Here is a 23498-nt window from a genome sequence, read left to right as displayed (position 1 = left end):
ATTGCTGAGAGTCCTGAGAGAGGGGACATACAGAGTGTGTATGAAGATTGTGGATTGTCATTAGTGTCTGGACATATTGCTGGACAATCAGAAGGTCATAAAGGACAGAACAAGGAGCAAGGCTATTGTGGCAGCAGTGGCTTAAGGATGGTGGTTTAGATGACCTGCCCACCATTACAGTTGGTCAGATTTAATGTCTACATATTAATTCTTTTGCTCCAGGTTGGAGAAGTCATATTGAAACACCTGGGCTTCACTGGGGCCGTAGTGCGTCACAGAGAAACCTGGGCTGTAAGTGTCAATGCGGCAATGGGCTCAAGGATGTATCAATTTATCTTCTGTGCTTGCTAAAGCAGTGGGTTAAGCCTGCTTTAGAAAACTCCAAGATAGAGATGTTTTTGTTACCCTTTTTCAAACCTATGCGGTAAAACAAAGTAGATTTTATGGATTAGGAGACTGTTTTTGAAATGCTTGACTGAGGGCTTACAAAAGGTTCACTGACACCGAAGTACAATTACACAATGACCTTATTTCAACAAAGTTTATTAAAAAGTTTTTACTTTATGCAAAGCGTATACCAGAGAAAAAAAAACATAAGTCTTCCCTTTTTTACCCTGAATCCTATATCTGTTGATCACAGGAAGAATTCAGAATTAAACAGTTTTTTCATGATGTGTCATTCCAAACCATTAGTCTTTTTTTTCACTGTGAGATATTTTCTTCATCAGTGAAGGGGAAAAAAATAAAAAACCAACAGGCTTTCTTCTGTTCCCTCTTGAGATGTTAGGTTAATTTTGTTGCTCCATTTTCAGGAATAGCAGAGACAATAACATCCACAGTATGAGAATTACAATTATCCTCATTCTTGCAGTTCTGTAAGTTGTTAGAGTGATCTGTATCCAGAGAAATATACTATAAAACCTATTCAGAAAATCTTTTTCCAAAGGACCTATTTCAAATCCAGAAACTTTAGTCTGCAAAGAAAAGCATCACAAAATTATCTAATTGTTATGCCACAGATTTCTTTTTATCTCAGCTCTTTCATCAGTTTGTGAGTTTGCTTTTTCGTTTTGTTTTGTAATAGTACCATTTTCAATCTTTTCTAGTCTTTTCTCCTTGAAGAGTAATACTTATCCACAGTTTGACCTTTTGTCAAAGAGCTTTGTAGTCTATAAACCCTTTTCTCTCCCTCCTGCTTTCTCCAGAGTGATAGCTCTCTGGGAAATGTATTGCTTCCTTCCCAGGCTATCAGGACTAATCCAGTCAGGGACCCCCACACCTTCCTAAGACATATGGAAGGTGCTGCAGGCATTTAAACTGGAATGTGCTTCACCCTATTGACAGTTTCTTGGTTTGGCATGTGGGAATGATCATTGATTTATCTCATTCAATGTTCTGCCTCCGGCAGTGGCTTATAACACACGATGCCAAAAAGGATATCATACATATGGCACCTGAACAGTTGGGTTATTCTGAGTGAAGTAGGATGAATTGATTCTTTCAACTTGAATGTGAATATTTTTCTCAATTATTTTCCTAACTAGTGTGTCTATGACTGCAGCATGCCTGAGAGTCCCCTGGCTGGACTTGCTTTGAAACAGAAAAGATGAAGAGCTGGTCATATGTGGTGGCATAGGGTATTCCAGAAAAAGACAGATATGAGATACAGGGTGAGATTCAAACATAGCCCGTCGTCCATACAAGGCACAGGGAGTGGAGCATCCTTGTCAGAGTCCTTCGCGATCACGGCATTGGTATGAAGACCACTTTTTGCCAGTTAGGTTGGAAAGATCACCAGTGCCTAGTATCATGTTGAAATTCATCACAGGTAGGAGAGATTAAAGAAAGGGCACATCCAGATCCCTCTTTCTTTGGGATATGTTTAAAGATACAAGGCTTTATCTGTAATAAAATATCTGACCAGAACAAAAATGCTGTTAGCTGTTGGCATGTCTGTATTTGAAAAAAATTTATGATTTCATACGGCTGCACTTAAAAAGATATCCAAAACCAGACTAATAATTCGTGACATTGCACACAGTAATCGCATATGGATTTTTCTGATTGCAAATTGAAGTTTGTTTTATGTTTACATACAAGTCAGATTTTGATTTTGGCTTTTTTTCTGTTATTTAATCTTGTCATTTGGGGCTTTTAGGAGATAACATGGCATCATGTTTTCAAATGTCAGAGCTAGAGGTATTTTTTTTTAGCTGGAGATTTTTTTTTCGGGGGCAGGGAGAGATGGGCTTAGGACTTGACTAATTAAAAGTGATTTGTTTTCATGATCTGGATGAAGTGTCTTTGCCAGATGCCTGATGCCTCTGAGATTCAGGCAGAATTTTGTCACATCATCCAGGAAATCCTTATCAAAACACAGCTTGGATCTCTGGCGGTGCTGGGCGTATGGTTTGATAAGTGAGTCCTATTTTCTTGTCCGTACACCAGTCCTTTGTAGCAGAGGGCATTTATTAAGGAAACAGATGGGGAAACATCAGTTATCTTTTGTGCCTTCTGTTTTCTATAAAGGCCAGCAAGACAAGGCAAGCTCAACCAAAATAATTGAAGGCCTCGTAGAATAAGTCAGGTAAGTCAGGGCAAAGTAGATTCACTACAGCTCCGGTAACGGTATAGTGCCTGATAAAACAAAGCGTTTTTCATGTAGATTAATAAAACAGCTCAAATTTCGAAAAGCCAGAGACCTTATTTTCCTAAGAAATTTTGATCAATGAAATTACTTTATGCCGATATTGGCTAAGTATACATGTGACTGGTATAAACCAATTCTGAACCAAGGTTATTTAAAAACTGAGGGCCTCAGAGGTGATGAACAGCCACTTGCAATTTTTTTATGAACTTCCACAGAAACCGTCAGTAATTACAGGAATCCTAAGAAAGTTATCTTTAATCAGAGTCACAGTCATTAAGAGCAATATTTTTGGTCCAATGACTAGCTTCTGTAGTAGTAACTCAGGTCTAACATGTTTATGTTTCTCTTAGTTTTGTGGCGGGCCGACCTCGGCCATCTGCCAGGCCCTCACCCTGCTCTTCTCACTCCCCTTCCTCAACAGGACAGGGGCAGAAAATGAGATGAGAAAAGCTCGTGGGTCAAGATAGAGGCAGGGACATCACTCACCAATTACTGTCACGGAGAAAACAGACTTGACTTGAGGAAAAAATAACTTCATTTATTGCCAGTGAAATGGATTTGGATGGTGAGAAACAAAAACTAAACATCGCCACCACCACCACCTTTTTCCTAGGCTCAGTTTCACTTTCATTCCTGTCTCCTCTGCCACCCTGCAGCCCCCTGCCCGCGCCTGGGCACCTGCACCAGCACAGGTTTACAAGTAAAATGTGAGTTAATTAACAGTACTAGAATGGAAACAATAGGATTTAGAGACAATTTCTTTCATCCAAGCTTTGTTCATGACTGGTTTTTGTATTTTTAATAAGGATGAGGTTTATACTTTTGTTCACTACTGATAAATTTCTTATTTATAGTGTTGAATTGAATAAGTAACAAAGTAATCACAAATATCTGAGGTGATTTCTCATAAAAATCCTCCTGAGAAATATGTCAAGGAGAGTGAATAATACAGGTTAATATGACTTCTTTCTGTTTTGTTTTGTTTTTTGGTTTTTTTTTTTTTTATATATATAGTCCCTGCTACATGCATGCATGGGATTACAATAGTTTAATTGGGTTTAGTAATCAAATACTGCCCTAGCAGGTATTGCACAATCGCACAAACTTGTGTTTGGCAGTAGCCCATGATACAGGCTCTGGAAGGACAGCGTGGGGTTCCTCAGCTGTACATCCTGCCACCAGTGAAGGGCAGAGCGAGGAGCACAGAGACGTGGAGAAATGACCCAAGTTAAGAAACATAAGAATGAAAAATACCACATTAACATGCACTATAACACCATAACTCTCTCTCTTTCTTTTTAACAATTTCTTAACACTATCACAAATGTTTGTGCAGAAAATTGAATTACATTTTCTACAGTGTGTGTACATTGGTTTGTATTTCTTTGACTACGTTGAGATATCTGATGATGTTATCCCTCAGACAGTATTACTAGGTTGCCTGCTACGGCAGTCGTAGTATCTAGATACAAACAGAATTGTTTCTCACGTTGCCTACATTAATGACTCAAATGGTTAAAAAACACAGAGATAAGAAGCTCAGATTTCTAAGTCCATATTAGACATGTACATGAGTAACCTTTTTTGCAAGTACTAAGTGTCCACCTCGTTCAGCTTACATCCATGATTGCTGGCTTTAAATACCAGGAAGAGAAGGTTGATTCCCTGCTTTATTGCTTTCTGTGTCCAGATCTCTGCCTTTTTTAACCACTGCCTATTTTCCATTGATGTCACTGTTGCTTTCCAAGGCAATGAAATTGTGGTATCAAAGCTACAACAATGCAGTTTGTCTGTAGAGTTCTGATACCAAGTGGCTGCGTACTGCTTACATTTTTTGTTATCTCCAGTCATTTCCCTTTGGTGATTCACAACAAGAAGAAAGTGCTGTAATCGTGGTTTGGAGGTCTCTTAAAAATAATTATTTTTATTTTTATTTTTTCTAAGAAGATATGCCTTGTGTAGCATAATGTAACTGTAGAAGATAAAGGAGCCTAGAACTCCTAAATACTTGCATCTCAAGGAAACTGTGCAAAGTCCTAGCTTATACAACCTTATCCAACTCGTTTGCCACCATCATTGGCATAAAAATAAATGGTTCATTTGTGTTCTGTGGCCCACAGCAAATTAATTGCTAGTTTAGGTTTGGAAACCTTCAAAGTGGAGACTGGATGTATGGGAAGACTTATAAGTTCGCAACAGCCTCGTGAGCCTTGTCCATGACTTATTATTTCAGTTACCTCTGCTCTTTTCAAAGCAGAACGCAAATTTCTTATGCTTAGTGCAAGCTATACATCGTTACCCAAAATTGCTGCACTTTACCACTAGTGCCAACTTCACCTTCCATTTTATAACTTAATATGGTGTAGCTTTTTTACTGGCCACCATTCAGTGGTTGGCAGGTGGCTGACGAAGCACTCAGTGGAGTTTTCCATCTGCCATTCCATTCGTCCTATCCAGACTTCGCAGGGCATGTGTTTTCTCCTCAAACATTATACTTGAAGGTTGCAAAGGACTTTTTCTGTCTTGTGCTGTAGCTTGCGTGATGTTGCCCTAACCTGCTGTATCCGAGTGATATTTTTTCATATGAAAATACACTAAGTGATTTGTTCTTGTTGCAGTGACAGTCCTGAGTGGGGGTGTATCCTGTAGCAGTTACCAGATGTGTCACCTCTTGGTGCCGCGCCAGCTAGTGTTCGCCCATTAAAGGGCTAATTAAAATAAGGAAGTTTTCATATTTTGGATGCTTCTAAAGCATCAGGAACACCATCACCTTGTTAGTAATGTACCTCACGGTCTTACATTTTTTTCACGGCATACATTATTAGAGCCAGGTAATAATATAGGTAACAGATGTTTATTAGAAACAGATAGATGGCTCTCTCCTGGTTCTTGATAATGAAAGGAAAGTGCCACCTAACAGTTGTCTTCAGTGCAAGCAAAGGCTATGTCCTTCACTGGTTAGGGCTCTCAACAGGACTGAGGGCATGTCAGTTATTCTCCGTGCTGAGGTATTCAGCTGTTGTTTGGGTGAATTTTGGTAGGTCTCTAACCTCATTCTTCAGGTCCTTATTTTTAAAATTAAGATAGTGGTATTTCGTGTTCTTTCACAAGAATCTTTGTATAAAAGGCACAGTAACAGATTTCCAAATTTATTTATTATTTATTTATTTAGGCAGGCTTGCTAATGACCGCAGAAGAGCAGAACAATTGAAAAGGAATAGCTGAGCAGGATCAGCACATCAATATCTACCCCAGGATAGACAAAAATTACCCATCCCAAATAATGGATAAATCCAAACTGGGTCCAAGGTTTCCTGTAGTCTCATTTTATCCACAAATACTTGACTTGTGCCTCAGTTTTGCCCACCTCTTTCCCCTGCTGTATCTTGACATGTAAGTGGAGCCTTTTACAGTGTTTTTCAAAATTTTTGAACTAGTGTTGTTCAGCATTAAGGTTGTATAACATGTGCAATGAGATAAAAATGAAAACAAATGGATAAGGAGTTGTAAATAATGGAAGCGATTTCATTTTACACTCTTCTAATTCTTGATCTTTTCCATTAGCCACTAGAAAGCTTTTCACAGGACCTGAGAAGATATTACTGTCCTGCAGTGTTACTGAAATTTAAAGGAGGGATGTCTTTGAAATGATCGTGTTTAAAAGTAATTTTATAAATAAGTTTAGGCAATATGATTTTAGATAATATTGTTTTTGTTCCTGACCCAGTTTAAATCTTAACGCTTTCAAAAGTCTGAAGGCATAATATTCTGTGACTTACGCATAAATATACATATTCTTGTATGCTGTCAGTGGGCATAATTTTAATATGATTTGTTATTTTGCAGTAATTTCATTGCAATTTAAATTGAAAAAAAGCTGTAAGCTGCTTCAAATGGAAGATAAAATAAAACATATTAGAAGAGAACAAAAGATCACCTAAGCACAGAAACTTGCCCCAGGTGGCAGTCAGTAGCAGTTGCATAGTGAACAGTGCAGGACCCTGCAGAGCCCAGCCAGTCCTTCAATTCACCCTCTCAGGTTTCAGCAATCAGTAATTATGAGACTTCTTAAACCAAATGCTGTGGCCAGACAGCATTTAGTTTTTAACTGCTATCAATGGACTAATTTTCCAAAATTCTCTAATTTTTTTTTTTTTCTGTCCAAAACAGAAAAATCTGTGGCAGTATTTTTCCCCGGTTTCATCACTCACCCTGTGAAAAAATATTTCCTTTTTTTTCTTTTCGGTTTTTCTCACATCATTGCAGCTGGCTGCCTCTAACGCTAGTACTAGGGGAAATAAAACAACTTATTCCCTACTTATTTACTTTATGTCATCCCTGATTTTAAAGACTTTTTCTTACCCCCATACAGCTCTCTCTTAATTAGTTCGAGTCCTAATTGGTTTAGTCTGTCCTCGTTGGAAATCCTCCACTGTTCTGATCATCCCTGTTACATTTCTCTGTACTTTTGCAGTTTTACTGTGTCTACTACTGCAAGTGTGGTGCTCTCTCTGATCGTCCAGTTCTGTTTCATTGCCCACTCTTTCCTAATGCTTTCTAGAATTTGGGTTTTAAAGCTGACGTCTTATGCTAACTATCTAGAAAAATATTATAATTTCTTGAGTAGTAATAATTAATTTAGAACTGTTCACTGTGTCTGTTAAATATTCTTTCCCGGGTAGGTACGTCATTTTGCATTTGTCAGGAGTTTATTTCATTTCATCTGCCATTTTGATGCCTAATCATTCAGTGTTGTGATATCCTTTGCAACAATTTGCTGTCGATTTTAATATTGTCTACCTTGCAAATTCGGATAGTCAGAAAGCTTCAATACTTCCATACATAACCTCTTCATTCTTCGTGCTTTCTTCAGGTGTTCAGTATTGCCAAAGTTTTATGAAAGGACAGGTATACTGGTAAGGTTTGGTCACTGATTCTTAACATCCTTCAGCAAAAGTAGTGTTGACTCTGCCACAACAAATTATATCCATCAAAATGTTTTCCCAGTCTAACCTAATTTTAGTCTGCAATACAGGAAGAAAAGAAACTGGTTGAATAATATTTGACCAAATTTGTACTCCATCACACTGACTGTTGATGGGACATTAGCTGGTGTCACCTCTGGTTCCTGATCTTCTTTTACAAGGGTGGAAGAGGAAGTCCAATGTATGATAATGCGGAAATTAATATTTACCTTTCACCTTACAGATTAAACTGATACACAGAATAAAATATTCAGAAATATTTAAATAAGGTAGGAACATAATAATTAGAGAAAGTCAGTGAAAACTACAGTTCCAAGTGATTTCGTCTTGAAATCAGGATTTAAATACTGCCTAGGTGTGTTACCCTGAGGTTAAAAGATTTTGTCTGAATCCCATGGGGAATCTGTGGCAGTCCCTGGAATAGCATACAGCATGGCAGTTTCTTCACAGACTATCAGCTGTATCAATTAATTTAGTAATAATTATAACTCTTTCAGATGAAATGGATGGATCAGATTCAGTTTCTCTCACTTGGGTGCCTGCACTTAGTGAGACCAGATAGCTCTCTGGAGGCCTTCAGAGACACATTGTTTCATTGGGTATATTTGGTGGAGGTTCAATACCTAAAACCTAGACAAAAGTTAGGGTCCTAAATAAGTTAGATTGGACCTCACCTCTACTTTCTAAATAGAAGTTATGACTGTGGTGGGCCAGTGTCTTCTTTCCTAGGAAAGTAGTGTAACTACATGGGGAAGGTTTATTTGCTCAGCTCTAAGGGTTTTACATCCCCGTGTGTGGTGAAACCTACTTCTGGGCAGCGATGAAGGAAGAAACTTGATCAGGGTTTAGCAACCTTCACTGCAGCAGGGATGGCAGTTTCACCTAGGGGAGGGCAGCTATGCAGGAAGCGGTTGTTCCTACCTGAGCTTCTCACAAAGCGAGATGATGGACATCACTTCAAAAATATCATAGGCACTGACAACCACTGGCAGCTCTGGACAGAAATCTGCTGGCCTTTGGTTAGTTGCCCAGAATACAAAGCTGTCTTTACCATGGAGTTCTACTTTTTGACATGATTTTCTTTGTATACTGAGATAAATTAAAGGAAAACTTGATGACTCCTATTTTTCCTTCATATTTTCGCCGATATGCGCAAGCTTTATCTATGCTTTCTTCTCTCCAATCTAGAACTACCTGTCAATAGCAGGGCATTTTGAATGGACATTGATCCTTTCTTTCCTTGGCTGCAGTAACAGAGCAGCAGGGGTGAAAGTGGTTGACTCTGCTTCGGTTATTTTTTACCACTTAGAAAGAAGGCAGTTCTCATTAACGTTAAGTTCCTTTTGCACCTAACTATATTATTTGGCAAATAGGTCAGTTGCCTGCATCTTCATTGTTAATGGAGTTCTAATCAGTATGTCATCGGGATAGGGATAAACCACAGGATAAACCATTACCCCAGTTAAAACAGTGCCATGCAACACAAAGCAGGAACCGGCAGGTGCAGCATTCATTGCGTAAAGGTGTGCTCTTGCTTTAGCAGAGAAGCAGCACGCACGATATTATCAGATTATCTTTTCTTGAGTTAAAAATACCCTCTCTAGAGAGGTCACCTATACCACTAAGAAACGCACAGGTGTTTAGTGTTATGTATGTGTATGTTTGGTGGTGAATGGAGTTAATTCCAGTTGGTGGCCGGTCATGAGCGGCGTCCCCCAGGGCTCAGTACTGGGGCCAGTCCTGTTTAACATCTTTATCAATGACCTGGATGACGGGACCAAGTGCACCCTCAGTAAGTTTGTGGATGACACCAAGTTGGGTGGAAGTGTTGATCTGCCTGAGGGTAGGGAGGCCATGCAGAGGGATTTAGACAGACTAGATTGATGGGCCGAGGCAAACTGTATGAGTTTCAATAAGGCCAAATGCCGAGTTTTACACTTTGGCCACAACAAACCCCACCAACACTACAGGCTTAGGGAGGAGTGGCTGGAAAGCTGATCAGCAGAGAGGGACCTGGGTGTGTTGATTGATAGCCTGCTGAACATGAGCCAGCAGTGTGCCCAGGTGGCCAAGAAGGCCAATGACATCCTGGTGTATCAGGAATAGTGTAGCCAGTAGGACTAGAGAAGTTATTGTCCCACTGTACTCGGCACTGGTGAGGCCACATCTTGAGTACTGTGTTCAGTTTTGAGCCCCTCACCACAAGAAGGACATTGAGGCGCTGGAGTGTGTCCAAAGAAGGGCAATGAAATTGGTGAGGGGTCTGGAGCACAAGTCTTATGAGGAGCGGCTGAGGGAACTGGGGTTATTTGTCTTGGAGAAAAGGAGGCTGAGAGGAGACCTTATCGCTCTCTACAACTATCTGAAAGGAGGTTGTAGAGAGGTGGGAGTTGACCTGTTCTGTCAAGTAACAGGTAACAGAACAAGAGGAAATGGCTTCAAGTTGCACCAAGGGAAGTTTAGATTGGATATTAGGAAGAATTTCTTTACTGAAAGGGTCATCAGGCATTGGGACGCGTTACCCAGGGCAGTGGTGGAGTCCCCATCCCTGGAGGTATTTAAGGGTCGAGTAGATATAGTGCTCGGGGACATGGTTTAGTGGTGGGCTTGTCAGTGTTAGGTTAATGATTGGACTACATGATTTTACAGGTCTTTTCCAATCTAGGAGATTCTGTGATACAGTGATGTAAATGTTTTTTTTTCCTGTTATTTCAGTAATAATAGGAGTCCACTTTGAAAAAGACATTGTAGTTGCCCTCAAATAATTGTATTAAAAGCTATTGTCTAGCAAGGGTTAGAAAGCCAGTAGACATGCATCATTTAAAACACTGACTAATATGATTATAGGGAAAAGGCTCCACTGTTTGATTTCTTACAATCTTGTGTAATATAGCATATGTTATGAAATTAAATTGAACATTGTTAGCCTTCCTCTCCTAGTCTAATCCACACTAAATTGGTCAAAAACAATTATAAACACCTCTTTTTTGACAGGTCATGATTGGATAGATGATTGTTTTTTGTATAATTTGAGGAGGTCATTTACTAACAAGCCAAAGCAGTTAAAATGACTAAATTTAAGCAACTAACCTAACATTGTCAGCTCTTTTTTTTTTTTTTTTTTTTTTTTTTTTTTTTCCTTCTGCTTAGTACTGTAGAGGAGTCTGGCTCAGGCAATTTAATTTGCCTTTCATAGTCTATCACAAGGCTCATGATTATTTCTTACAACAAAAACTTCAGTGCAACAAATTAGTAGATTCTGCTATGTTGGTTGGGCTGCATTCCAATTCCTGCCTTAGTGATGCTGGCTGCCTTCAGCACTGCCAGCACAATAATTATTGCTGAGTTTTCTAGACCTCATCAAGCCAGCAAGGTGATCACCCCCTTGAAACAGCTGGGGATATGAGGTATGGAAAAGTGGAAAGAAATTGCTGCGACTCTGTGCTATCATGCCAGCAAGTGCCACTTGAATGATAGCAGCTATTGGCAGGGGTAGGGCTCTGCTGGAGGAGAGCTTGCAGCAGTTCTAGATTATAGCTTTTGCTGCTTCCAAGGAGAAGTGCTGTGGGCACTGAATTAAAGAAAGCAAATTGGAAGGTGAGGAGAACGAAGATTTTGAAGGCAAATGTAGAAGGGGAAATGATGATTTGTGACAATGAAGCAATTTTTTGTTTTACTATATGTGATTGGCTCTTTTATGAAGCAAAAAACTTCCACAAACACCATAATGTCAGCTATGCAGGTTTGTCAGGTAGCCCTCTCCAGCCTTCATCGCATAGTTAAGGTACCAACTGGTGTCAGCAAACAGATGTCATTCTTGTTCCAATACAGACAAGTATACTGCTGTTTCTCAGTATTTTACCATAGGAAGTACAGAAACAAAGTAAAAAAAAAAAAAATCTTATTTTAGATATTTAACAATACTGTCATCATCAAAATACTTGCTGAGAGACTGCTACGGTGCTTGAGTGCATGTTTTGGATAAACGAATTAGTTTAATCCAGGACACTCAGCACTAACCTTTGCACAAAATAAGCAATGAGTAAAAATCAGAGTTTAGCCTCAAGTTAGTTGATGTAAATCATCTCTGTGTAAATCAGAGAAGTGTTATTGACTGCAAAAAACATTTATGCAAATAAGAAGGCCAATTATATCCCTTTTTGGTATCTCTGTTTTCTTTCCTGTTTCTCCCTTTTGTTTGAACATTTTAATTTTGATCCAACCACATGTTATTTTCTGGACAATCTACTCGCATGGAAGTGTAATATTTTGGCAGCATTCTCATCACTGGGATACAGTGGCACCTATTAGCAGTTCGTTACGGAATATAGCAAACATTCATCATGTGTTGCCATTCATCATGTGTTTCATGTCTTGGCACAAAGTCTTTTGTCAGAGCTTTGCATCTATCCTTTTCCTTGTCCCTTAGATTTTTAACTTTTCAGTCTTAACAGACTGGGAGTACAGCTTCGTGATTCACTATCTCTTAAGATGGAATTTTATTACAGTACTCTGTTTTTCACTATTTGTTACCTTGTAGGTTGATAAGGCTTGGCTACAAACAGATAATATTTCAGAAACAATGTACTTAAGAGAACGATGTATTTGTATGCACACATGAATTGGCATACTAAAAAGAGGTCAACATACAGTACTAGTACATTAGTCATTTACAGACCAGCTTTTTATTCATTACATTTGTCATCAGGGCCAGGGAAAACAAATCACCAGTCTGCCTTTTAATTTTATTATAGCTTTAATGTTGGAAGATGCAAGAGAATGAGACCGTAATCTGTACTACTTATGTTACAGAGGCTGTGCTTTCCAGGGGCAGGTGATGGGTTTTGTTTTTCTTTAAAACAGAAAGCTTAGGGTCCCACTCATTTAAACATATTGTTTCATAAACAGAAAAAAACCTTCCTGTTTTCCTTGAAAGATTTAATGGGATCTTTTTGAGGGCAGTTTCTGACTGACTCACTCTAGCTGTCCACAGGGCTTGGAATGGGGACCCCTACCCCAATTGCCCAATGACCTAGGGTTTTCCTATAATGACTATGACAGCATAGAGTGTTTCATATGCTGCCTTTTTTCTTATAATCATCTTCCAAAGCAGCTTGAATACAAATGGTGAAATATTGAAAATTGCTGCAAATTGGCTGGCTCTAATCAACAGTTCTTGAATTGAATCAACAATCTTGAATGAGCCTATGAGAATACTCCATCTTCTTTACAAAAAAAAACAACCAAAAGCTTCACCCTCAGGATAGAAATTTCTGTTTGTGGAACTGGGTTGTAGGCAACAACCGACGTTCCCCAGCTGTGGTTGAATTTAAAGGTGCTGGATCTGGGTCACTGCGCATCTGGAAGATGAGATCTGAGACCTTGTGCGTGTCCCTGGGACTCTAGTGCAGAGAGTAGATGACACGTCTGACCCTTAAGGTAGCCGTGTTGCAGAGAAGATGCACTGCTGCCTTCAGCACTACTTGGAGTTCCCTAAAGACTAATGGCTTTATACACAGGTAATAGGCAAAGTTCAGCAGCTAGAAACTTTTCTGACTATAGCTGATGTCAATTATCTCACTTCCATAAAGTGGTCTGCATAGTTTAAATGTCAGTTTTCAGGTTATGCCAAGGCATGAAAATGTAGCAGGTACTTCACATATTCTATCTAAGAATAATGAATATTCCAGCAGGAGCATCTTAGGAGAGAGATTTCTGTAAGGTCAGACAAAGTCAGCATCCTGCTTATTCAGGTTTAGTTGTGGAATGAGTGACTATGAAGCAAGGAGCCCTCTGTGCCTTACAGTTCTGACATGGATTAGTTGTCATTTTCTCTCTTGCTTTGTGGACAGTTTTATATGCCTGAATACAAGTAGAACCGCCATCATGACTCTAGATTGGCTATTTTCACTTGATATAGTCCTATGATACCAAACCCCCAGTTTTTATTATCACATCATTCAGTCCTGATGAGATAGCGAGTGATCCCTGCCAATCAAAACTCAACTCAAAATTATTTGGCTAATAAAGTTTCTTACAGGTGTGCCTTTCCTGCTGAAAAGGAGAGGAGACTAATTTTTTGTTATTGTTAGAAGGCAATTTTTTTCAGGTATTAGGCCACATAGCATGTTTGGCTGAAGAAACATACACAGAAGAAAGTTTCACTACCTCAAATTAAGATACCCTAGATGCATCCTCTTGTCAACTCCAAAACAGCATTATCACATCTTTGTTGAGTTTACAAATGTAATATACTGTAATTTGAATCGCTGTGTAGAAACTATTTGTATCTTTGCGAATGAAAGTGAGACCTGTTTTATTGTCAAATATTTCCATAAAGACAGAAACAATTTGAAAGTATTAGATAAGGCTAATCTTTCTGAGTGCTCTCTGAATGCTTGATTTTGCCTTCAGGCTTTACTGAAGGCAAATTAAGATTGTGCAATTATAAAATATTATTAAAGCTTAATTCAGAAGTATTTTTATGTTCAGAACTGGCTCAAGGCTTCTCAGCAGCATCAGTAAAATTGAATTTTGCCACCTTAAAGATGAGGTGCGGGAGCCAGGGCTTGGGTGCTCTTGCTAGGAGAAGGATGCGGAGGAGAGAGAGGAATGGGGCTAGAGCAGAGAAGTGGAAGGGAGCCCCTGAGAGATCAGTCTTGATCTTCCCATTGTCAGTGGCAGAACGGGAGAAGATGGGGTTGGCAGTGTTTAAACCTATTCCTTCCAGCGGTCACTAACCCATCTATCGAGATCCCTCCTTTGGCCACAGTCACAGCTAGCCTATCTCTGCAGAGCTTTGACATGAGCAAAACAGGCATCAAGACCACGCTCACGACCTACCTAACTTTGTATCAGGTAGTCATATGAAGAACATGGCCTCCGGCAAACGCTAGAGGCCCAGCATGTTTAAATGGTTTTGTTAATCTTTGATCCTATCTTAAGCTTGCACCAGTAAACTGGTGCAGCTTTTGTAGCAGGGCCCAGTAGCCGGGGCGGGCGCTGTGTTGCTATACCGCTTCCAGGCCTGAGCCGAGATGCAAAGAGATGTCGGCAGTGTCTGCCCTGCCCTCTCCAGTTTCGGAAGCACTCTGGGAAGCGGCAACCCTCCCATCACTGCCTCTGTGATACGGGCCTGCACTCCTGAATTCTGTACATCGGGCCTTCTAACAGTAAAAATCACGTCTAAGCAAGTACGTTAAGCTGTTCTTGTACACTCTATCTTTGTCAATAAAAATTATTTTTATAGTTTTTTTTTTTTTTTATGCTTGCAGCTCACCTGGCTTTGAATGTTCCTAAAAAACACATGGGTGGGTTTTACTAACTGCTTTTTACACTCCTAGCTGGGACCTGACAGCTGAATATTTTGTGTTATAATATTATCTTGGTTTTAAGGTAAAAATGAACCTCATAACTTGACCCAATTTATCAGTTTCGGTCTGAACTACTCTTGTGCACAGTCAGTCTTTATCTTCCTGGTTTTGGTGGAGTGCAAATATTTTTTATTAAAATAACAAACAAATTGTTATTACAAATATTCATGAAGAGGAAATAAAATACTTTATAGGGATTAAAACTTAGCACCTCTAAGTTATTATTACTTAAGTGCAACACTTATTTAATTATTTTTTTATTGTAATTCTAGCAATAAGGTTCCTATAAGGTTATTCTAAATATAATTTGGGGAAGCAGTGTTAAAAATACCAAATCATTCAGTGTAAAATTAGGAACTTCCCCTTTTTTTTTCCCCGTCATTTATCTCCTGCGTGGATATTGGTGTTTCATAACTCGTGTGGAGAAAGTATTTTGCAAGAATAGAACTTGTTGATCAAGCATTTTGCCAGCAATTCCCTCTTTTTTTTCTGCCTGCTCACACGGGAGGCGATTCTTTCAGGAAAGTGCTTGGAAGACAGCGTTTTGATTTTGTTATTGTTTGAGTCACTGGGTCTTCATGTATGTATGGTAGAGTCTAAATGTTTATAAATTGTGAATATAATACCCTGAAGATATGTTCAGTGCGCAGTAAATCATTTTTATTTAAGCCAACTGTCAGCTTCACCAGCTCAGCTTTAGCTAGAATCTTTCTTATTTTCATGTCGTGAGTAATAATAACTGAAGTGTTATTTAGATAACGGTTCTGCTTCTCATTACTACATAACAGAAAACCTACTGTAGAAAGCTTGTATTTACCAGTTTTTTATTATTACTGTGTTCAGTTAGAGAAGGCAGCAGCTGAGACTTAGACCCGTGGAGAGCCCTGTTGTCCTCAGTAAGTCACAGCAGACATCCACTTGTAGACAATGCGATGCCGGGATGTGGTCTTACACAGGATTTTTAAAAACTATGATTACCTTCTTATCAAGTGTGGTGAAGTCCTATTCCTTCTCTCAGCAGCATCAAACGGATTAAGGACAGGGGCTTAGTATTATATATGATTCCTTTAAGGAACCAGCGGACAAGTGGAAACTAATTCCTTCTTGATTTTAACTTGAATTACCTATGCTTGTGATGGTTTTTATTAGATGTGCTGAGAACACCTTTGTGTCCACAGCTCTTCACAGGACTTCATTTTATTTTTCCCTTTCTTCTTACAAAAAAAAAAAGTCAAATCTTTTTTTTTTCTTTCCCTGCTGTCTTGCAGTAAAGGACTTGACTCACATGCACATGCACACTTGCAGATGTATAGATGAATTTTGTATGGATTTGACTTTCAAAATGTTATTCTGTTTTTCTGCCTGGTAACTGGGGAGAATTCATTGGGTAACTGGACCCTCTATCTCAGGATACTATCTGAAATTTTGATGAAAAATTAAATGAACCTCTCTAAGGAATGGCACAAAAATATGCATTCTGCCTCAGAATGATGGAAGTGCAGGGGAGGGGTTAGCTGAGGATGTTGTACGTGATGCAGGTAGGCTTTAGCATTAGAATTCTTTCATAAGCCACAGGCCCAAAATATTCGTATTTATTGGGGTCTTTTTAACTTTCTGTGCCATAGAACCAAGAACTGAAAGTCATTAAAAAACTATATGTCTCACTTAAAAACACAAGCAAGTGATTAGAAGCTGTGGGCATCTGATGCAACACAATTGAGCTGAGGGGACTTAATGAGTTACTGATTAGGGCTTAATTTCTGTAGCTCATCCTTAGCCTGCACCAGTCATGATATAAACCACGGTTGCTTAATTCTCCTTCACTGTGATTTAAGCTAATACTCTCATCTTCCTTTGGAGTGAATTGAGAGCCTGGTACCATGACTCAGCTGGTGAGTCCATCAGTTGAGTGTGACCCTGTCCCAGGCCCCACCGTAGTGGGCACCTCTGTGCTCTGTGTGCTGTCCAAGGGCCACGGCTGGCAGGGGCCGTACATACCCCCTTGTGTGTGTGCGCGCTTGTGCGCACTTTAATTTATATCAATGCAAAGTTTTGATTCTGTATCGTTGTGAAGTAGTCGTGGTTGAGTTTCTTCTCAAGGAGCTTTCCGAGGAAAGGCACTTTGTCATTTTCCATTTTGGAGCTTGTGTTATAAATCATCTTTTGACTGGTTTCTCCTTTGTGGTTCCTGTCTGAAATTTTAGTCCAATCATATACTTTAAGAATCATCTCAAAATGGTTTTCTTTATCCTCTGGAAATTCAATTCTTAGATCCCTCAAGGTCAGTAACACTGTTAACCTATTAACAACCAGCCTCTGACAAGAATCTGGAAATAGTTTGAGCTATTCCAACTTGACAGTATACAGGCTGATTTTATTTTGTATTTATTTTTAAAGCCGTTCGCAGAAGTCTGGAAAAAATAATGCATTAGTAAAAATGGTTCACTGTAATTACACTTAACTCTGCTATAATTTTATCAGTGATTACATAAGATAATCTGTCTATGATATTTTTTTTATTTGGAAGCCTAAGAAGACAATGGGGTGGATGTTTGTTTTCTAACATTAGGAACTGACTCTCCATAACCCTACGTTTTGGATTTACCGAATTATAAAAATGGAGTTGAATTACAACTTATTTTTCTTTTCTTACCATAGTAAGAAAATTTTCATCCAAAGCACCCATTTTTCCTCATTCCTGTTCTCATTTTAAACTGTTGTTTCCAAATGAAGATAAAGAAAACGGACAATTCTTTATCTATTCTTAGACTTTAAAGATTAATATTTCTTTGTCACACTTTTTCTTTTCTCTCTGTAATGTCCTTGAAACATCATTAAACATTTGAAACTGGTGGATATGATTTGGAGAAAGATGTACAGTTGTTCAACCAAAAATTTTAAGTTTTTAAAGTAAAGAAAAAAAATCTTTCAAATTCAGGTCTAAATTTTCTCTTGCTATGTAAGGAAATCCCTTATGATTCTGGCATCTGTGGAAGAGGAGGAAGCTACATAATACTGTTTTTAATAGATTTTGTCAGTACTTTGTCCTACTTTTCACTTTTCCCCTTTTAGAAACACAGACCCAATGAGATTTTGTTTGAGTAACTCCATATTGTTTTTCTGTTTGTTTGTGTTTTTTTTTTTTTTTTTTTTATTTTCAACTAACCTTCATCTCTTCAGGAAAAGGGAATAAAGGTCTAGTTCTATCCTGTATTTTCCGTTTGATCAATCTGCAGTGCATCTTGCTGCGGTGGTCTGATCTTCTAAGGAGCAGCAGCTGCATTTCTGCAGCATTTTATCTCTGCACAGCGTACCAGAACGCCGCCATTTCACACACCCAGCATTACCCACACACAGCTGATTCCTTGCAGTGACAGGAGAAAGTCTAATAGCGAGTCTGCCTATGGCAAACATGAGGTAGCTACACAGGGACAGAGGTGGTGCAGAGTCGTCTGCTTGTCCTGCACAGCCAGTATTCACCTCCTGCCTTGTGTGCCATGTTTTCTGGTAGGTCCCCTTGCCTGAAGTTTCAACATAGCCACAAAATCATTGGCATGTGGGAAGTGAAGATTCGCATAGAATAGCCATTTATCCAACACAGCCCCATAAACAAGTTTTTGGTGGAACTGCTGTGTCTTTCAACAACAAAAAAAAAAAAACAAACCAAAAAACCCCAAATGTTCTTGATGCATGATAGTGTAGTTTCCTTAAGTTGCAGCAGGAATATTAGGTTTCCTACTTTTTTATATAATTAACTACCATGCTGCAATTTTCTTCTATAATTGGCATACTTAACTGTATGATTTCCTACTGGTCGAATGATTTGCATCATCCCTTGTATTACTTTTTTTGCTTGCTGAATGCCTACTGTTACTATACTAGAAGCTTGTACAGTCTAGACACTTTTTGTTGCTGCTTTGCTGTTCTCATTTGCTCTTTGTTCAGCAGATGAAAATAAGAGCTCTGTGCTCAGAGTGAGAATTTTTCCTTTGTTACCTTTTTAACAGCACTTAAGGTGTAGCAGGTCTTTTGCTGATACCCCTAATAGACTTCACACAGACCTACATAACACTGCTTTATGCTGCTTGTTGGTCTTTTTAATATAAATTACTATGCCAGTAGTCAAGGTGTCCTGGTTTGAAGTAAAACAGGACCAATTTTGTTCAGTAATTTCGCTTCTTAGCTGGGCCTCTTCTAACTACTGAAATGAACAGCATATTGTGCAGACAGTGTTCATTCTCAGAGTGATAAGACCGATGTTTATAGCTGATGCCAAGTGATGGTATTCAGAGAGGCTCCTGCTTATACTTATTGCTATAACAGCCACGGGCAGTGAACTTGGATATTTGCCCGGTTAGAGGGTCGGAAGCGGAAAAACGTAGAGGTGTCCCACCTGGGGGGAGGAGCGGACAGGACAGGTGACCCAGAACTGACCAACGGGGTATTCCGTCCCATCTGCCTCATGCTCAGTATAAAAGCTGAGGGATCGGAGGGTCATCCCTCTTTCTTCAATGGCCGGTGTCAGAGGACGACTCTGTCTGTTTGTCTGCCTTTGATCCCAATCCTGAATCCAGATCTGGAATCCAGTTCCTGTCTGTCAGTCCAGTCTGGGACTGCCCTAGTGCCAGGCGGTGACATGATTGTCAACCTGGGAGCTTGATATGGTTTTGTATATATTTCATTATTTCCTTTTTATTTTATTATTAATATAGTTTAGCTCCTTCTAAACTCATAAGTCTCTTTTTCCCTCCTCTGCCTCTGTCTTTGAAGAGGAGCAGGGGGGAGAATCTCTCGCTCACCTGATGGCTGGTTCGGCCTAACCCACAGCTCAAGGAAATGTTTCTTGATGATAAACTTAGAAGTACAGGACGTCTGAGACTTTATGAAGTTCCTAATACAGCTTGGCCTTCTTTTTCTTTCTTCATCACATTGCCAGCATTAGAATATTACGTCTTGGGATTCTGGTAACTCCTCTATGACGTTGCTTTGCTAGGGAGAGTTGTAGGATAGCACAAATCAGTTCATTAAGGTCTTGGATTATGTAGACTCAAAATATCAAGACTAGCTATAAGCTGGATGCAAAGCAAACCTGCTCCAGCGTGGGCTCCTCTTTCCACAGATCCACAGGTCCTGCCAGGAGCCTGCTCCAGAGTAGGCTTCCCACTGGGTCACAGCCGCCTTCAGGCATCCCCCTGCTCCATGGGCTGGAGGAAGACAGCCTGCCTCACCATGGTCTTCACCGCAGGCTGCATGGGAATCTCTGTTCCTGCTCCTGAAGCACCTCCTCTCCCTCGTTCTTCACTGACCTTGGTGTCTGTAGAATTATTTCTCACATATTCTCACTTCTCTCTCCAGCTGCAGTTGCTGTTGTGCAGGTTTTTTTCCCCTTCTTAACTATGTTATCCCAGAGGTGCTACCACCGTCACTGATGGGCTCAGCCTTGGCCAGTGGTGGGTCTGCCTTGGAGCCGGCTGGCATTGGCTTTATTGGACATACGGGAAGCTTCTAGCAGCTTCTTACAGAAGCCACCCTTGTAGCCTCCCCCCCCCCGCCCCCGCTACCAAGACCATACAAGCCCAATACACCTTATCTTAAAGTTCAACATATGCCAGTAAGTACTATATATTTAAGACTCTCTACATTTTCAATGCTGGTGTATGTGTAGGCTGTCTTTTTAATGTCAAGTTTTCTTACTTAATTTCAGAAAGAAAGTGTTTGTGTGGCAGTGGACTGTGGCATGAAAATTGAAAAACTCTCCCATAGCTATATCATGCAGGAACAGTGGTGAACAGTAGCTAATTATTCACATCGTATTTGATCTCAAAAGGTGTTATTTATTAAATGAATGGCGTGTGTGGTAGATACACCTCAATTAATCCACAGCGTAATATAAACTGAGTAAATAGTAACTTTCATTTAATGAAACTTTAGAAAGAAATTGCCTTTTTTTTTCTTTCTTTTGTGTGTGAGGTGTTGGCATTGTTGTTGTTATTTTTTTCACAGTTTCATGAAAATCATCTATTAATTGTTCCAGTTAGTGAAATCATTGGAACGGTGTCAAAGAAACTCCTTACCCTTTCTGTCCGAATTCAGTTCACCATTACATTGCCTTCTAATATTCACATCAATTTTATTTTTATCAAAACATGCCATTCTGCCTATGGGTTGGGTGCAGTGCTGTATTTTGATATAACGTCTGAGGACCGGTTAAGGGACACCTGCTATTTGAATTCTGAAATTATTTCTACGGATACTGTTAGAAATGCAGTTTTTCTACTTTCTAGTCTATCTGCTTGGAATGCTATTGCCTGAAAACAGTCATCCATAGCCCAAGATAGTCCCTTAATTCGCTTTCTAGATTTAAGTATCTAGAGTCTTGGGTAAGAGGTTATACTTCAGCTGATGTTTGTGACAATGGGAGGAGGTAAACTAAAGTCATCATCTGTAGAACCAGGTCAAAAAGTTGCATGCATTTGGTTACAGGTAAAAGCCCACCGATAGGATAGCTGGGGATAGAGGGAAGAGAAAAAAATCAAAATGTAGGAAAATAGTAGAAGAGACAGGACTAGGCTGAAGAATGGTGTTTCTGAATGGAAGCAAAGTAGCTGAGAAGATGTCATAAGTCTGCCGGTTATTTTCAGCACCGATACCCTAGAATATTATAGCATTTACTGGTGTATATATATAACAAAATGATTTGTGTTTCTCCTCCTGCAAACATACCGTCCTAGTGAACAGTTTAGTATCTTGATAGAATTGCCCACATGAATATTTTAGCTAGCTGAATGTAACTCAGTAAACTGTCAGTGAGAAATGCAGCTTTCATTAAAACAAGAAGGTGAAACATTGCAAACTCATTTCATTTTACTGCTGACTGAAGTATTTCTTTAACTCAGGACAATTATCTTGGGTATGGGAAGGGGAAAAGCCCTAAGAGATGTTTTCTGTTCTGTTCTAATCTATTTATGTTTTTCTTTTTTAATCATAGGTTTCTGTGCTTGAGAGGCAGATATTTGACTTCCTTGGTTATCAGTGGGCACCCATCCTGGCAAATTTTATACACATTATTATAGTCATACTTGGCTTGTTTGGAACCATCCAGTATAGACCTCGCTACATAACAGGAGTGAGTATTTAATTTTATTTACTCATTTTGATGTGCATGTAAAAAAAAGGCATTCCAAACTCTATTGCTTATAAATCAAATACAAATCTTATCTTGGTTAAACTTTTTTTTCTGTATTTTATATGTACCTACTTTGAGACACCTGCAATAATTAAGTGGTAACAACCTACAAAAGTTGAAACTCAATATGATCGCAAACTACATGACAATATGAACTTTCAAGAAATGAAGTCAGTTTAAAGAATTGCCGTATCCTCAGAATTACAGGGATTTAGGGCTAGAATAAATGCTAGCCATAACTTTCCTAGATATACTGGACCTCCCCAACAGATCCATGATTTATTATAGTTATTCATTATTGTTATTAACCATCATTGCTGGAGTGCCAATCTGTTACGCATATCGCTTCTAGAAATTATAGTCCAAGTTGAAAATGAAGTATGAGAATATGGTAAGAAATGCGGTTTTGATGGTTATGGGCTGAGGGCTGAAAAATAAAAGTACAGATTTGGACCTTTATATTTTTAATCCGTTTTTTTTTCCTTATTCAGCTACACCTCATACACAGACTCTGTATTGCTGTACTCTCTGCTACAAAACAGTATTAATGAAATTCTCATTTCATACTCTGCATTCAGTTTTTTCTCCATTTGTAGGTCTATAAAGACAGAATGACAAATCTGAAAGCCATTGTTCAGAATACCTTTTGTTAGAAATAGATTTGCATAACAATATTTCTATCAAAATTGACTGCTAATTCAGTTAAAGCTTGTATACTTTTCAGAGACAGACAGCAGTCAAAAAGATTTGCCCGTACACAACCATATTTTCATGTCAAATGAAAATAACTCCACTCAATCTGTACCTGCTTCTGCAAGTCTGTTTCCTCTTATACTGTTCCCTCATATACCAGTAATCACTCAGGAAATAGAAAGGTTTTGCTTATACTCCTGGGCTGCCATCCATATTGCACTAGTGTGATGCTGACAGTAATACATTCACATTTGTGTCTGTGTTTCTATCTCTGTGATTTCCTAGATGCAGAAAATATGTATCCACATGTATGATGTTTTCATGCATGCACACAATTTAATATATTCCAAAACATATATAATCAACTTTGAAACATATATTGCAAGCCTTAAATATTTAGAATGTTTCCTTCAAGTCAAAACTCAGGGAGTCACGTGAATGTGAACTAGAGTTTTCTTCTTCCATTTCTAGTGCTTTGACCACTACAAAAGACTAGAAAATAAAAACCCCAAATTCAAGCAACTGTCAGTTCAATAAAAAGAGTAAAAAGTTCCATACCAAGACTATTCCAAGTCATAAAAACAAGCATGAGCATAAAATGTGTATCTGAG

The 23498-nt window shown here is 39.0% G+C and overlaps 1 protein-coding gene across 2 annotated transcripts in view; it reads left to right on the top strand.

Annotated features, from left to right (window-relative positions):
• NKAIN2 (sodium/potassium transporting ATPase interacting 2) overlaps positions 1 to 23498 on the top strand; it is a gene marked incomplete at both ends in the record, with an annotated part of 576947 nt that overhangs the window by 238262 nt on the left and 315187 nt on the right. For both annotated transcript variants that reach the window (XM_082480913.1, XM_082480912.1), the window contains one exon: positions 21997 to 22134. In XM_082480913.1, the coding sequence (XP_082337039.1) occupies positions 21997 to 22134 (138 nt within the window). The remainder of the gene's footprint in view (positions 1 to 21996; positions 22135 to 23498) is intronic.

The sequence above is a fragment of the Vanellus vanellus genome (assembly GCF_965231255.1).
Source record: "Vanellus vanellus genome assembly, chromosome: 3".
In the NCBI taxonomy this organism is placed as follows: Eukaryota; Metazoa; Chordata; class Aves; order Charadriiformes; family Charadriidae; genus Vanellus; species Vanellus vanellus.
The sequence above is the reverse complement of the archived record's forward strand: the minus strand, read 5'-3'. Positions and strand labels throughout refer to the sequence as shown.